This window comes from Halichoeres trimaculatus, unplaced genomic scaffold (genome assembly GCF_033239565.1).
Source record: "Halichoeres trimaculatus isolate MK-OKI-2021-1 unplaced genomic scaffold, fHalTri1.1 fHalTri1_scaffold_8, whole genome shotgun sequence".
Taxonomy (NCBI): Eukaryota; Metazoa; Chordata; class Actinopteri; order Labriformes; family Labridae; genus Halichoeres; species Halichoeres trimaculatus.
This window is the reverse complement of record NW_027437186.1, coordinates 32,063,274-32,079,529: the sequence shown is the minus strand read 5'-3', so window position 1 is coordinate 32,079,529 and position 16,256 is coordinate 32,063,274. Positions and strand designations below refer to the sequence as shown.

Here is a 16,256-nt window from a genome sequence, read left to right as displayed (position 1 = left end):
ACCTCTGGATTAAAAAGCGAGCTGTGCTTGTGTGCTTGGTGAGAAGCACTCTCCAGTGTCTTATAATCCAATGAAGCAGAGTAATTTAACTTGAGGTATCAGCGTTTACCTCCATGTATATCTGAAAATGTAACACTCTTGTAAATACTGCACGCCTGCTTTGATTATGGGTCAGTGCGAGAGGAACAAGTCTCAGAGCAATAAAGGGAATTGTGTTTTCAGTTGTTTGTGGAGAGATCTACACATGCTGGCAGCTATAGCATCCTCACCGCTGGTCGTGTAACTCGAGCTCATCCCTGAGAGAGATAGTGATTTAAATATTTACAGGCCCTCCACGCCTCTGTGTTTTGACCCTTAACTGTTTGCTGTGAACCTGAACTGCAGGTTAAGTAGAGGGGAAAGAGATACGCTCGGCAGCCCTGGGTGTCCGGGGAGGCGAAAAGCAGTGTTTATCGACGGGGCCGGGGAGAGCGCGCTGTGTGGACACGGCGAGGGTAATGAGCGCTGGGAGCTGGAGTGTAACTGAGAGGAACTGTCCTATCTCACGGCCACTGATTGTGGTGATCGTCTATCGAGTTCATCTAATGTCCTCGAACGTGGACGCTAACCGCACGCTAACCGCAGTCTAACAAAGCTCTAACAAGCCTGCTTCAATCCTGTGAGTCAGGAGAAACGCTTCAAGGTTTCCTCTGGGATGTTTTACTTGCTACATGATGACACAAAGAAGCATTTACACTCAGTTTAGCTCAAGTTCTCTCAACAAGATCAACTGAAGGGGACTGTGTGGTGAAAAGAAAGCATGTAAAAGTAGAATTAATGGCCCCATAAAAAGAGAGCAGTGTCACCCACCAGGAACCATTCCAGCGAGTGTGGAGGTGGGGTAGCTGCCTTGTCCTGTAGGGGGGACATGAGGCGGGTAGCCAGGTAGGGTGGTGCTGGCCATGTCTCGACCTGCAGGAACAAAGGAGGAAATTCTTAGAAAGATTCAACAAAAAGAGAAGGTCAATATGTAAACTCATATTTTCTGTTTCCACTGGATTTGTTATGATGCAGTTAAAAAAAACAGCTCTTCACAGGAAATGTTTTGAAGTGGAAGAGGTGCTGCTTCCTGATGCACAGTGTGGTTTGGTTTGGTTCAGGCATCAAGAGCTGTGTGGTCAAAGTTCAGGAAGTACAGATGACGACGTACAGAAAACATGTCTGTCACCGACTGGAAGTCTCTGCAGACTTTTCTACCCAAGCTGCCAATCTTAACTAAGCTCTACAGGCATCCAAACACTGTCATAAAGGAGCATTACTCTTTAGCTGCTGATCTGTGCTTTACTGCTAGCTATCATCATTTGTCTTTATGATATTATAACATGTCAGATTAGCTAACAGAAATTTGGTGTTATGCGGTCATAGGAAAAATAAGGCTGGCATTTAACTTCCTTTGACTATTTTACTTTTACTTCATTAGCAGGGACACAGAATTCAGAGAAGAAGATGATACATTTCATCAATCCCAATTCAATTCTCTTTCTTCACTGTTTTCTGAAGATGAATACACACACACAGGCTGAAAACACACACACTTGCACTAGGGATGGGTACCAAATAAGGTACTTTTATAGGTACCAACCAAATTCCGATTCTCGTAAAATCAAACACTACCATGTTTAGGTACCTAACACATCCTTGTGGCTGTGAGGGAGTGGAAGAGTAGATGATTTTCCATGCTGGACATGAACACAGCATTGCAAGGTTATATATCGAAGAATAAATATTTAAAATTGTAAAAATTTGAGATTTTATTATTGAATAAATTAATATTTAATTTTATTTAAAAAAATCAATAACTAATGTTTATTTAAGCTCTATTTTTTTCTACTTTTGAAATATATCGGGTTTTTTTATTCACAGTAATTGATCTGTGAGAGTGCAGTTTAAAACAGAGTCAAATTCCTTGTATTCTTGAAGATACTTGGCGAATAAAGGTGATTCTGATTCTGATTCATATAAACACACACAGAAGTACCGAAAATTGGTGCTGTTGAGTACCGATACCGATTGCCAGGTACCGTATAGTTTCAAACGTGAAAGGTACCCATCCCTAACTTACACATACAGGGCCCTGAGAACTTACACAAATGATAAGACGCCATAGTTACTTTGGTCTGTACAAGGACTTGAACAAATGAACCTCAAGTCAAGCGAAGTCCCTACTAGCTGAGCTATGTGCCTTTATGCTGTTTTCTTAAACATAAGGTAAATCCTCATCACCTACAACCAATTGAAGAAACAAAGGACACACTGAAATCACTCATTTGTCACTGAAAATAAGAAGTAATGTTTCTTAAAATGATATTTCTCACAGTCTGAAATAAGAGCCAATAACAGACTAGATGCACAGACATTGCAGTGTGTTTGATCCATTTTGCCCATCTATAGTCTGAACTGTTTCTGGTCCAGCAACAAACCAGGGGATGCAGAAGTGAAAGTCTGGGTATAGGTTCAGTCTGTACCTTACCAGAAACTCCTGCTCAGTTACCACTGAACTAAAAACATTCCCTGCAGCTTAAACTGAAACGAGGCATCGGGTGCTCTGTCTGCTGCACATTCAGTCCACTAATTAACAGTGACAGCACTGGATGAAGGGTCACACAGGACAGGGAGACTCAGGTCCAAATCAGGCCCCAGCATCAGCTCTACATCTCCTGCCTCTGCACCCAACACTCCCTTCCCTGATCTGGCCTCCTCTGGCCCCTCAGACCTCGGGCCTGTCACGAGGCTGGAAGGACCTGGAGGCCTTTTGTTAAAACGGGAGATGAGTAAGGGGTCAGCCTGGTGGAGAGGGGGAGAGGACTGGGCGCTGTTAATGAGGGGCAAATAGTCAGTTTTGCTCCTGTGTACACATCGGTGGAGCCACTAAACGTGCAACACTTTGGTTCGGAGTTTGCAAATGAGAACTTAAAAACTGAGCAAACGGGTTAGCATTAGCGCTGGTGTACAGGGCCTTATGGGTAAATCTGACCCTGCTTTATGAGGCTGGGTGGTGTGGTAGGAGTAGAAAAATCTCCAGAGAGTCTAGATGGTGGAGTGAGATGCCAGCTGGACTAGAGTCCCCATCAGAGGAAGATCTAGAGAGGGCAAAGGAAACCACAACTGGTTTGCAACTATGGAAGGTGGATGTGTTGGGTGGGAGTCTGTCAGATGAATTAAACTTGATGTTATCATCTCTTTTCTCATCAAAACTTTAAATTCAACATGGAAAATATCTCTATTGTTGGTCTAAACTTGCAAAAGCTTAGTTAGAGATAACGCCTAAAATGGTCCAAAAGATGGATAAGTGCTGCAAGACGACAATCGCTACAAAACAACACCCTTTTCATTTCCATCAAACTCCAGATCTGACATTTCATATGAGTCCTGAATAGATAAGAAGTCTTCAGCAGTCGGTTTGTTCATTTACATAGCTTATAATAATAATTTCATATGCACCCTGCAGTAATTCATTCAGCTAAGTGGGGAACATACACCAGTGAAATGTTGCAACAACACAGCGCGCCTGATCAATCAAGCTCAAATGCGTAAAAAATTTCCCAAAGGTTTTGGGAAAACAAACAACATAATCTCACGGCTGCTTTCTCACAACAAAATCACTCCCACAAATACCCAAACAATCGGCCTGCAGACAGTTCAGAACTCTACACTTTGATCTAATTTGGCTGATGAGTCTTGGCATCTTTCATTTCACCGGCTCTGCCTCTTGAACCCGTGCAATCAATGTGAGCTCTGTCTCCGTCTCCGGCCTCGCAGCGTCTGCCGCAGAGCCCGCTCTGTTCGCTGGGGCCTGCGGGGAGAGATGGCTCTTTCCCGACACCATGATAGCCTCATTAGCTGCTTCCCCCGTCATTGTTATTTTACAACAGGACTGTGTGTTGCGATTCCTCATTAAGATAAGGGCTGTTCTATGGAAAGGGGGGATGCAACCCTGTCAGCCCTATGAACCTTATGCCAGGAAATCAGGCAACGTAACTGACTGTTTTTCCCATAGAATCCACAGCAGCTTCTCCCACTCTTTGTCTCTGTGGCAGCTGTAAAAGTGGATTCAGACAGAAGAAGTGCAATTACACGAAATGCTTTCATCTTATAGAGACAAATGCCAGATAAGGTTTAACAATTTATGTTTTTAACATATGATCAAATCATTAAAAGGAATGGTTGACATGAATCTCTAACATGTACCGAAATATTTAATGAGTGGACTTTGCGTTTAATTGGACAGACTTAAAGTTTGTGTCATGCACAGTAAAAATATGACATAAATCTCCTGAAATCTACTGGAATGAGTGCAAATGTTCAGTTCTCCAGTTCATTATTTCTAACATTGGTCAGTGCAAGTCTGGCTCTTTAACAGTTTTTATAACTTTTGGGAATAATTTAATAAATTCATATTTTGGATAACATCCTTTACAAGTCACAGCCTGAAACAACAATAGTGGCCTGTTGGGCATGTTACATGAGGCCTTATGTTGTCAGAAGGATGACTTTGCAGCAGTAACCCTTACTTTAGGACAAGAATCTTAAAGACAACACTGAGGGCACCAACCCCAAAGACCAGACAAAGCCTGTCTGCACCATGTATCGGAGACCTCCAGTGTTCAGCCGTTAGCTTCTGTTTTCTCAGCCCCTCAGCAACCGTTGTCAAACAGACAACAGGTTACGATGCAACAACAACTGCTACAAACGCTGCGTTCAAGACCACTGAACTCTGAAACTAATCAGACATGGTGTTGCTTATTGTCCTGGAGACGAGGCAGAGCTCGGGTAAAGGGAGCCTGTCAAATCACAGGCTCTGATGATGGAGATGGAAGATAAACTCGGGGTCCTTGGGGACTCTTCTCCCCACCAAACACATCTCTGAGCGAGTGGAGACGCTATAGAGTTCTCCAACATCTGTCTCTGCTACGTCCACAGACCCCATCAACCATAGAAATGAACTGTTCACAACCTACAGCCGTCCTCAGAGCGATGCGTCCAGATATAGCTGCAACAGCCTCTCTCAAGTGGGCCTTTCATTTTTAAGCATACACAGAGGAACTTCTGAGCACAAACATTTACTGACAGAACTCTTGTTTTCAAACGCTGACGTTCAATCTGCAGGGAACTTTCTCATTCCTACAGTACGCACAAGATCTTTGAGTTAAACTTCTACCTTCACTCTCTTGAATAATGGAAATGTTCCTTGAGTCCAACATAACCATAAAAGCCAAACGCTGTTGTGATTTTTAAAGAGGCCACAAAGTGTGAATCCTCCACCCATGGTTTGAGTTATTCATTATCAAATGTGTGCTTACAGGTTAGTGTGTTGTTGTGGGAGTTGATATAAACATTAATTTCTGAGCTGGAGGCTGTGAGCGCAGACAAGCCGTTTGTCACCAGGCCACACACCAGGCGCTGCAGGTTCGGTGGCTGCTTGTTGTTCCCCACCCGGCAGAGGAAAGCTGGCACTGCCAAGTCTCAGAGTGGGCTCATTTTAGAGGAAATTAATCCAAAATGAAGCCTCTTCTCACCTGAACTCTTTCATCTTTAAAGTTCTGTCTGTTTTCATTCATATGAAGAGAGATATTCAAACACAGGAGGATAGATAGAGCTTTGCGGAAATGGGTCTTCACATTCACAAACCCATTTTTCATTTGTCAATAAATGAATCACTGCATCACGATATTATTGTTATTGTTGGCCATGCATTGGTATGCTAATGTATCATTAGACTACCTTTACATACCTATGCAGAGCCAGACAAAAACAAGTCCTAAGGCAGAAACTGAGTTCCTAAGTAAAAAAAAAATCTGCAATACTACCAAAGATATGATTATATTTAAATATACTGAACCAGAAAAGCTCTCATGGAGCGCTGTCAAGCATATTGAGATTGTCACGCAATTCTTCAGTCCTACTTTAATGTTATACTCCCTTTCAGCAGACTGGAAATCATGATGACCCAGTACATATTTCATATTCTGGATCTTAGTATCTAGAATATTGCCTGGATCTGTATCGTACTTTAACATCTGTCAGAAATTATGGTGACCTTGTCTTGTATTGTTTTGCAAAGCAATCGGACCATTTATCGTGGAGTCATACACACATATGGTGAAAACGGCCCTATCTCACAATGATAAAGAATCCTTTAAATAAATCCTGGATCCAGACTGTGATCAAGATCACCTCCAAATTTAATCACTGCTTCCTTATCTCATTTTGAAGATTTCCTGAAAATTTCATCAAGATCCGTTAGTTACCTTTTGAGTTATTTTGCTCACAGACAAACAAACAGACAAACTCTCCCAATAACATAAACTCCTTGTTACTGTCAAAGGAAGTCATGTCACAAACTGAAAACATCATAAATATTTTTTTCTATGCTAAAAACTAAAGCTAGTCTTTGTTAAATGACTGTTTCTTCTTTCTAACTACCAGCGGAGCATTTCAGCGCCCTAAATCTCTCTTTAATTCCTCCATCCTCCCTCCTCCCTAGGTAACTGTCTCTTTCACACATTAGAGTAAACAGAGGACACAAAAATGGCCGACATTGCCTCCGCTTTGGCGCCCTTGGAATGCAAAACTGAGCACTTCATTAATCATTCATCTTTAATAGATTATGCAAATTCCGGGACATAAAAATCAACAAGATCAATAACTGTATGAATTTTAATTGGGAGCAGAAAACATTTAAAGAATGAATATAATCTCATAGCTCCATCCAATATGAGAGCGTAATTTATTGATAATTGGATCGCAGCCTAAGTGAGGAAGGTAATTTAGCATTTTTCAGCCTTGGCATACATTCCTATTTACAGGGTTTGCTAATGGCAGAAAAAATAATCTTATGCACCGACATTCTACATCCAATCAAACGCCTCAGACATTACTTTGCATAGCCATTAAAATTAAGCAATAAAAGTTTACTGGGAATTACTTCCTGGTTTAATTTGGCACCCAGATAGATCAATATTTCTAATACAAATCTGAAGCATGTTGTCAAACTTCACTTAAAGAAAAGTTTTGCTGACCCACCTCCTCATTATGCAATCTGTGGCCCTCACTTTAGGAGGCCTCAGGCCCCCAGGTGGCTTGAAGGCCACCTGCTATGAGTGTGCTCCCCGGAGCGAGACGGCTTTCATAGGAGGAGCCCGGCATAAAAGACAAAAACACACCTTTCTTCTCCTGAGGCCCAACTTTCTGGGGCAGATCTACCTCCCACATATTCAGGGGGGAAAAAAGGGGTCTTTCTTTTCCTGTAGCTGTGTGTGAGGGTCCAGGCCGGACTATAGGGATCATTTGAGAAGGAGCACGGCAGTTTTCAATCATGCTGTCCTCCTCCTCTTTTTCTCTGTCTCTTTCTCACACACACACACACACACATAGATACACACAGGGGTCTCATTGACTTCCATGCCCACTGCATAATTATGGGCGTTTTATTAAAAGGCTGGTATATTATTCTCAAGCCAGTAAACCTAACCCCTCCTGGGAAAGAGCCTCAGCAGCAACAATATTTCAATTAAGCAGACGGACATCAAGCTGGACAGCAGCGTAAAAGAAGCCATGGTGCCATACAGGGTGGGTAACATGATACAGATAGTTAAAACTACATGATATTTAATACGGCGCACCTGCCTTTACGTGTTGGCTCTTGGTGAGAGTTGCTGTTAAAACCAAGGATAGAAAAACCAGAGATGCTGTATCAGTCTGTCTCTGTTTCTCCTCAGCATGAGGCAGCCAGCCAGCCTCGCTGCCATTCCAGCCGCTGTCAATCAACAGGCTATCATAGCCTTTGATGACAACGTCGTGTCGCGGCGAGAACAGCAGCTGTCTCTCATGAGAAGTGCTCCCAGTCAATCTGTTAGCGGGCCAATCCAGGCTAACACAATAGCCAGTTAGGAGCAGCGTGTGAAAGGCCTGTAGGATTTAATGGGCTCAGATGATGTATCGCCTCTCTCTGTCTGGCGGAAAATAAACACACAGAGAGCAGCAAAAAGTGGCTGGAAAGAGTTTTTTTCCCCCATTTGGTCTGAGGATTTTATTTCTCTGGGAAATGTGTGAGCTATAAAAGTGATGAGTCAATGATGGTGCAGTGTACTTTGTCAGAAATGACCAAATTTTGGGAAGTGGAGCCAAAAACAGAGGACTGATTCTGGCTGTTATTAGTTAGCATTGTTTGGTGGAGAAAACTTTGATGAAATGTGAGATTTAGTCAGTCGAGTTCAGGGACTTCTTCCACTTTTTAAAGGTGACAAAGGATTTGAAAAAAGTCACATCAAGCTGTAAAGATCTTTGTTTTCTGTTTTTGTTTAAACCTCAAGCACATCACAACAATACGAAAAGTCTCAACAGCAAAAAGCAGAGCAAAATACGCCACGATATCTGTGTCAAGCTCTGCCTTGGCACAGTTGTCCTCGACCTGCTGCAGCTGTGTTTTATTCTTTCAGGGATCAATCTAGCGTGAGTCAGACTGTACCTGTCACAACAGAGTAGCTCTGGGAGACACTGGAGGCGAGCTCGGAGCTGGCGCTGGAGGAAAGGCTCGGCTTTACATCTTCCAGGCCAGCGTTCAGGGAGGGGAGCGAGTACTCGTTGGCCTGTGGACAAGCACACAACAAATGCAGGAAGGTGTCAGCAGAGGAAAGCATAGGTGGAAATCAGAAACAGTAACTTTGGACACAAAAGAATGTCACATTCCAGGTCATTGTGCCATGATTTAGTTAATTTGGGGGTCAGATTTAGAGCAGATTTACTAGTTTGGGAGACAATATGTGAAATATAACCCCTGGTGTATCTAAGAAAGCCGCCTGTGATCCTCACACTGTATTTCCTCCTGAATATTTCCTGTGAACAATCCCCCAACCAACCCGTCCCATCCCTGCTCCCCGTGCTTTACCAAGACCTATGATGTATGCATGCATTAGGGCTCGTCTGAGGAGAAGGCAGGAAGGGAAAGAGGGATGAGAGAGGGATTGGGAGAGGAGTGAAAGGACGGGGTGTCAGCTGGCTCTTTGTGCTCCACTGCAGTCATCCCTGTGACCAGTCAAGGGAGGAGACATTCAGGGCTTTGTTACAGGAGAGACATGTGGTGTGCTTTTTTTAAAGGGGAGTACAACCTCAAAATCAGCCTTTGTGCTTTGTTTCCAACAGGAACACAAAAATAATGGTTTAAGAATCATTTCAGATAGTTGGTATTGTTTTAGTTCTTTTTATTCAAATGGTTCTTTACTTCTTTAAACGTCTAAATGTTTTGGATTTCTATTAAATTGTGAAAAAATGCAGGAGCGGCCATCTTTTGTGTGTCAAACATGCAGCTCCTGCTTTAATACAGTATGATAAGATATGATTCATTGTGATTCCTTACCCCACAATACTTAACGTTACAATGGATATGATACATTATGATACAATACTGATGATAGGATGGGAAAGGATAGGAAACTAGGGATGGTACTTTTTACATTTGAAACAATGCGGTACCTGGCAATCGGTATCGGTACTCAACGGTACCAATTTTGGTACTTTTTTCATGTTAAATTATCAATTTGTTTAACACTTAAACATATATATTTTTTCAATTTAACATATTTTTTCTTCAGTTTATAACTTTGCAATGCTGTGTTTATGTCCAGCATGGACAATCGCCTACTCTTCCACTCCCTCACATTTACGAGGATGCATTTAGGTACCTAAACATGGTACCTTTCGTTTTTAGGTGAATCAGTACCTGGTACTTTTGACAGAATTTGAGTACCCATAAAAGTAACTAATTTGGTACCTATTCCTAGATATACTGGAGAGAATACGATAAGATGATGCAACATAATGTGATGCCAAACTATGTGACCAGATATGATGCAACACATCTGATCATGATAAACACTTAATCCTCCATTTTTGGACTGACGCACAACACAAACAAAACTCTTCTCACATTACAATTCAAAGAAAAAAAAACATCTGAAAAAAAAAAGAGACTATTTTAAAGCCGGTAACAAAAATGATGGACAACCTCGGGTGACGCTACCCTATGAGATGATATGTTGTAATTCAGAATTTAACATCCCTCTACCAAAAATCTACTCTAATAGAAAGGGATGAGTACTGAATTAGTTACTTTTATAGGTACTGACTGAATTCTGTCAAAAGTAGGGCTGATTGGTTTTGGAAAATAATCTAATTGCGATTTTTTTAGACCAATATTGCAATTGCGATTAAGCATGCGTTTTTTGGGGGGACCTTTATCGTCTGCATCGTTCACTTAACATGAGTTTTAAGTCATTTTATGGTATGACTAACCAACAAAAGATACTGTTAGCATTGAAACAAGTCTTTTTTGCATTTTTTTAATTGAAAAAGAAAAAGGAACACTGTGAAATTTTACTGGCCTCCAATTGTCAGTAAGAGTAAAACCATACAGAAAAAAGTGATCAAGTGGCTCAATGATCTACTGGATGGATCTTTGTAGCCCACGGGTTTTTTCTTTTTTTTACCAGAAAAAAACAGCATTTTGACTTTTGCTGGTTTTAAGGGAAAACAAGTACAAGTTACTATATTCCCTCCAGGTCTGTGTACATGAAACTTTTTTTTTTCTAATTGTAGCCTTTGCGATTTGAAAATTGCATTCTATTACATTGCGATGTCGGTTTAAAATTGATTAATTGTTCAGTCTGGTCAGAAGTACCGGGTACCGATTCATGTAAAATCAAAAGCTACATGTTTAGGTACCTAAATGCATCCTTGTGACTGTGAGGAAGTGGAAGAGTATGTGACTTTCCATGCCAGACATGAACACAGCATTGCAAGGTTATATATTGAAGAATAGATATGGTACCATTGAGTATCAACACTGATTGCCAGGTACCGGGCACCCGTACCGTATCGACTCGAATGTGAAAGGTACCCATCCCGACTAACAGAAAAGACAGCACTTTGGTTTCTGGTGTCCTGCAGCTACAGCCTGATGTGAGGTCCAGATCCGTCCCTTTTCTTTCCTTCTAATCTGAGGCGAAGGCTTTGCTAGCAGCTGTGATAAATCCTGTTTGTTAATGAGATGACTCTCCCTGACCTGACTCTTCTTCCTCTTCTTTGAAAGGACAAGTGTGTGTGCACACGTTTGTGTCTGCGAGTGTTTGTATCAGAGTGCATCTGTTTGTCTCAATGGGCCGGGGGTCCCACAGGGGCAAGCTGGTGACCCCGGTCTTGTCTGCTTCTATCCCAGATAAACTCTAATTGTCTGCTTACAACTGTTCCCTGGCACTGGGCTGGATGTTCTCCTCTATTCCGCTGGGCCTCAGCAGCACAAGAGCCATTTTGTCATGCAGATGGGCTGTGGGCAGGGCCGGGCAGGGCTGGGTGGAGGGCGAGTGGCGAGCTCAGACGGGCCTGAATGACCCGACCACATGGCTGCCAGAAGTGTGGGAGGGATGAGGCCTATTCAGCCCGGCCTCTTCAAAATGGCTTTTTAATGCCCTGACGCAGACACCAGACAAGCCCCTAATAGCCTAATATCCCACCTTTTCACCAGTTTAAGAAAAGGAGGGGGTGTTGGAAACAGGGAGAAAAGAGGAGGCGCGCGGAGCGAGTGGAAAGCAGCCTGATTAATATTACATTAAATTAAAACTGATTTTTCTGGACTATTCTGATGCCGTTTTTCTCCCCCCTCCTCCACTTTCTCCTCGCCTTTTTAATACCTTCTCCTCCAGTCTTTGTGATTGCAAGTCATTTCCAATTCGTTTTGGTATTGATCTTGCCGTAGAAATCACTTTGGTAATTAGCTGCATTAGGGGCTGTATAGCAGGCTGAGGGGCTGTCCCTCTGATTTATCGCCGCTGTAATTCCCCGCGATCGCACAGAGATGAAAATGAACTCAATTAGGGCACTGCTAAGGCTGCATGGGCACCCACATAGAGTTCCAATGGAAAAATTAATAGTCCTCTTGTTGTTTAACAGTCTAATGAATGTAAATAAAGGTTATCCACTGGAATAGGCTGTAGGCTCGTAGGTTGCTTGTAGAAAGCTTTCTGTCACCTGTGCCAGCGTGTGTAGCAGATAATTCTCCAAGAATTCAGTGAAGATTATTTCACTCTTGGGTACCAGAGTTTGAGGACAGATAGGAAGCAAAGAGAGCAAGATAATTGTGCAAATACTGCAAAAAAAGGGAATCTGTCAGCTCTACCTGTTCAGGTTTGATGTGTTCTGAAGTGGGGAAGACATCAGGGTAAGAAGGACGTTCAAACACACGGTCCAAGGCCTCCAGCTGCTGCTGGGTGAAGGCGTCTGCCCGGAGGTGCTTCCTTAAACTCTCCACGCTGCCCTGAGAGTCGCTGCCAGGGCCCGAGCCATCAGACCCATCTAGGAAGGAAGGAAAGGAAGAAGGGAAGAGGAGGGGGAAGAAGGCAACAACACCTGCATCAGGGCATAGAGCGAGAGTCTTTTCTTTTACTCTATTTTGTTCCAGCAGTGAGAGGGAAGCATGAGGAGAAATTTGTTTTGAGCTCATCGGGTGTGAGAATGATGGCGGATGAGGAGAAGGAGTAAATTCAGGGAGACCCACCAGCATGTCTGTCTTTTATCTCCCCCTCACACACATAGACACTCACTCAAGCAGCTCCCCCACCCCTCCTCGCGGCCACCATCAGCACGGTCATCATGTGATAGGTCTATGGTAATTGATGGATTACCTTCAGTGCAAATATATACTTGTAAGGGAGAGCGTGTGTTTCAGGAGGAGAAACTGGGGCTGCCGATTACATACAGAGCCTCTCATTCTGCTGCCGGGAAATGGAGAGCCATTATTTAACTGCACTATTTCCTCCTGAACATATTACCCTCCCTTCTCTCTGTCTCTCCTGGCTCTCCCTCCATCCCCCCCTGCATATTACCTGTCTTCTGGAAAACAGAATGGAGTGGGGACCGCACTCAGGGCCGAGTGAGGACGGGGCGTCGAGGGCAAGCGTATGCATTTCCTCACTTGGTCACACTCTATATAAACAAATGAGCTTGTGCTTCCCTCGTTCGGCTGATCTCTGACCCTATCAACTGGGCCACTGCGGCTGCAGCAGCTCTGCCCCGTGCGCTCTCATCAAGTCCTGAACACAGAACGAAAAAACCATTCTGCTGCTAAAACCTCCAGCCAGTATCCCAGGAACCCTCCACTCCACTTCCCTGGCTCCTGCCGCCCTCCCTTCCTCTCTTTTACCCGGCCGCCAACAGCGAATGAGGGCTTTAGCTCCCATACAAATCTGTCATTCTAAATTTGCAGCAGATTATGTTCTCTCCTGGGCGAGCCGGTGGTGATATATGATATGCAAGGCCGCTATTGATTGCCTGATCCGCCGGCAGAGGAGGGGAGGCGAAATGAACTTGGAATGAACATCATGCCTCAACTCATTGTGCGTATAATACTCTACTTAATCCCACATTTTTCTGTGCTATGGAATTCAATTGATCAATCATGTTCCACTGATGGTACCATTTCAGGGGCGTTATTGCCATTCTGCTCGGCTGCTTGACCTTTTTTCAATGGCTGAGGCCAGAGGATGAACCCGACTCGCACCAAGAAATAGATCCATGGAGCGAATGGAATAGAGGACTGTGATGTGGTGTGAGTGTGTGTGTGAGCGTGTGTTTCACTGATAAACTATATTGACTGTAGCTTTGTCCTACATTTATGAAAGAATCAAGTTTTCTCCTTTTCCCCAGGAGATACTCCAGTTTTACTTTTCCTCTGGTTTTCAAACTGCTCCCTTGGGTGGAGGGCCAGCAGTGGTGTTGCTGTAAGAAACTCAATTGTTGTCTGTGGTACAGAGGAAAATGGAGTCATTAATTACCTCGTATCAGCTGGTCTGAGAAAAGAGGGAAGCCGGATCAATAGCAACTGTTTGTCATTCACTGTGGAGGAGCGTGCTTATGCTCAGCTTAAGCTCACGTTTAATAAGGCCGACTCAACGAGCTGCTCACAGACAGCGTTGGAGCTATTTTTGGCGCCAGATTTCTACTGTAAACAAACAATAAAGAATAAAGTATTAAAGGTTGGTTGAGAGCTATTTAAGCTTTTGTCTGGTATGCAATTTTTAATTCACCTTGCTATTTGGGAATAAGTAAGACCTAACAAGTATAATAACTATATTTGGTCATTAAAAGTTTGATTATTTGTGTTATGAATTCCCTATTAGTTGCTTGTTATTAGTGTTATTGTACTTGAAAATGTTGTTTTTTTCACTAAAATAGGTGTAATGTTGTGATTTCATCAAAAGATGACATGGGCATGTCCCTAAATGTTGCAAATAGGTCAAAGTTAAAAAAAAGAAATGAAGGATTATGGGTCTGAGAGGCAGAAATGTAAAGTCCACATAGTCCAGAAAGAAACACAGGAATAGGGATGCACTGATAACAAAATTTTGGCCAATACAGATATTTACCGATATTTACCGATATTTACCGATATCAATATTGGTTGAAAAAAACATAAACAATCTGAGATGATGTGTCAAAGTAGTTCAGAAATAAAGAGTGGTGCAATCGTAAGAAAAGACGACCATGGAGAGGATCAAAGGATAGAGCGCCAAAGAAAAACACAATCAAAAAAGTATTTTTTTGTCAGTTTTTTGGATCAAAAACAGGAAGACAGACATGAAAGAAGAGAGTCTACTATTCTTAGCTAGTTTTGGTGTTGACATAGTCATAGAAAACAATATTATTTTGGTCTTGAAAGATCGTTCAAGATGCTCAGAAAATGGCTAGCAGCTAATGAGTAAATATTGGCTGATACCGATATATTAAAAAAATGACTAACATCGGCCGCTACGGATATTGGTACCGATATATCGTGCACCCCTACCCAGGATGCTGTTGAGTGTTTGAAGTCATTTGGACTACATCATTTTCCCAACCCTTACCTCTCTGTTAGGAAAGTGAATATTTCAAACTTATCTGCTCAAAAAATTACTGATTCGGCCTTTAAATGGTAAAAGTAGTAAATCATTTATTCTCAGAATTCACCATTAGAGCTTCATGTTTGACACATATCATAAGATAGCTGCAATAAATCAGATTCATCCTTTGACAGTCAGCGTGTCAAGTGGGGTGTGAAGCTCGACTGTCAGATTCTGTGTGTGTGTGTGTGTGTGTGTCTCATTGACTGCCTTGTTTCATTTTCGCTGTGTTTCTTCAACCCCTCTGGGTGTCTCAGCAGGTACTCTCTTATCTCTCCCACAGCACCAGCTGACTGCGTCTCTTCGTTTTAACACCAAAGTGTGAGCAGACAAAGCGAGATAAAAACAAGACTCTCCAGCAGTGACACTCACACATCAACACCAAAGCGGCTTACTTTCTGCTTGATACTTTCTTTGATCAGCTTTAACAGACAAGTTCTGCTCGGCCTCATTGAGCCACCAGAAATTAAAGAAACCAAACCAGTCGTTACCATGGCAGAGAAGTTTGAGTTTGCAAAGTTAGATGAGATTTGCTGTATGTTTTTTAAAGATACATCCCGGCACTAAACCGTCATTGTTTTAAAACACTGAATCCTTTTATATTTCTTTAATTTATCATGGTTTGTCTTGATGTTTAGATTTTATCAACCTAAAGAGAAAATTACAGCCCTCGCTTTTGCTTAACGGTTTGAAAAGAAAAGAGGCAAACAAGCTCACCTCATGTACCTTGAGCTATTTATACACACTTACATCCCTAACCAATGACAGAAGCTGCTTTGACACAGACCACAATGGTATCAAACGTTGCTCTGTTTTGCTTTGTCTCTGAGGGGGATGTTAACGTCCTGCAGTGGCACGGTGGTACTTTATGTCCTTCTTTCATCTCCCCTGTTCCTGTGATAAGATAACTCAGAGGAGAGCAGAGGAGAGGAGAGGAGAGGTGGGGGGAGGAGGAGGAGGTGGTGGTGGAGGAGGGGGTGCTTGTTTGAAAGGCAAATGAATTCCTCCACACTGCCTGGCGCTCTCCGTAAATCAATGGCGCGGGGTTTCCCAGATCAGAGGCTGCGAGTGCTCCGCTGATAGGTGAAATGATGCCATCGCAAATTGTGGATCATTTGTTGATGTTTTTAAAAATGCAGTTATGCTTGAGGAAAAAAGAGAAAGACAGAGAGATGGAGGGGGGGAGCACAAACAAACTGGTATACCCAGAGGGTGAACACTCCTCCCCTGTAAGCTAGCTATATTTATGAAAGCTCTGAAGCGGAAAGGAGAGAGGTGGTGGGTGGGGTG

General features: G+C 42.8%; 1 protein-coding gene across 7 annotated transcripts in view; it reads right to left on the bottom strand.

The window, feature by feature from the left end:
* The window catches only part of pax2a (paired box 2a), a 32,087-nt gene that overhangs the window by 3,517 nt on the left and 12,314 nt on the right, over positions 1-16,256 (bottom strand). For all 7 annotated transcript variants that reach the window (XM_074675056.1, XM_074675053.1, XM_074675054.1 and 4 more), the window contains 3 exons: positions 12,209-12,384; positions 8,507-8,627; positions 850-951 (listed from right to left, as the gene is read on the bottom strand). In XM_074675056.1, the coding sequence (XP_074531157.1) occupies positions 850-951; positions 8,507-8,627; positions 12,209-12,384 (399 nt within the window). The remainder of the gene's footprint in view (positions 1-849; positions 952-8,506; positions 8,628-12,208; positions 12,385-16,256) is intronic.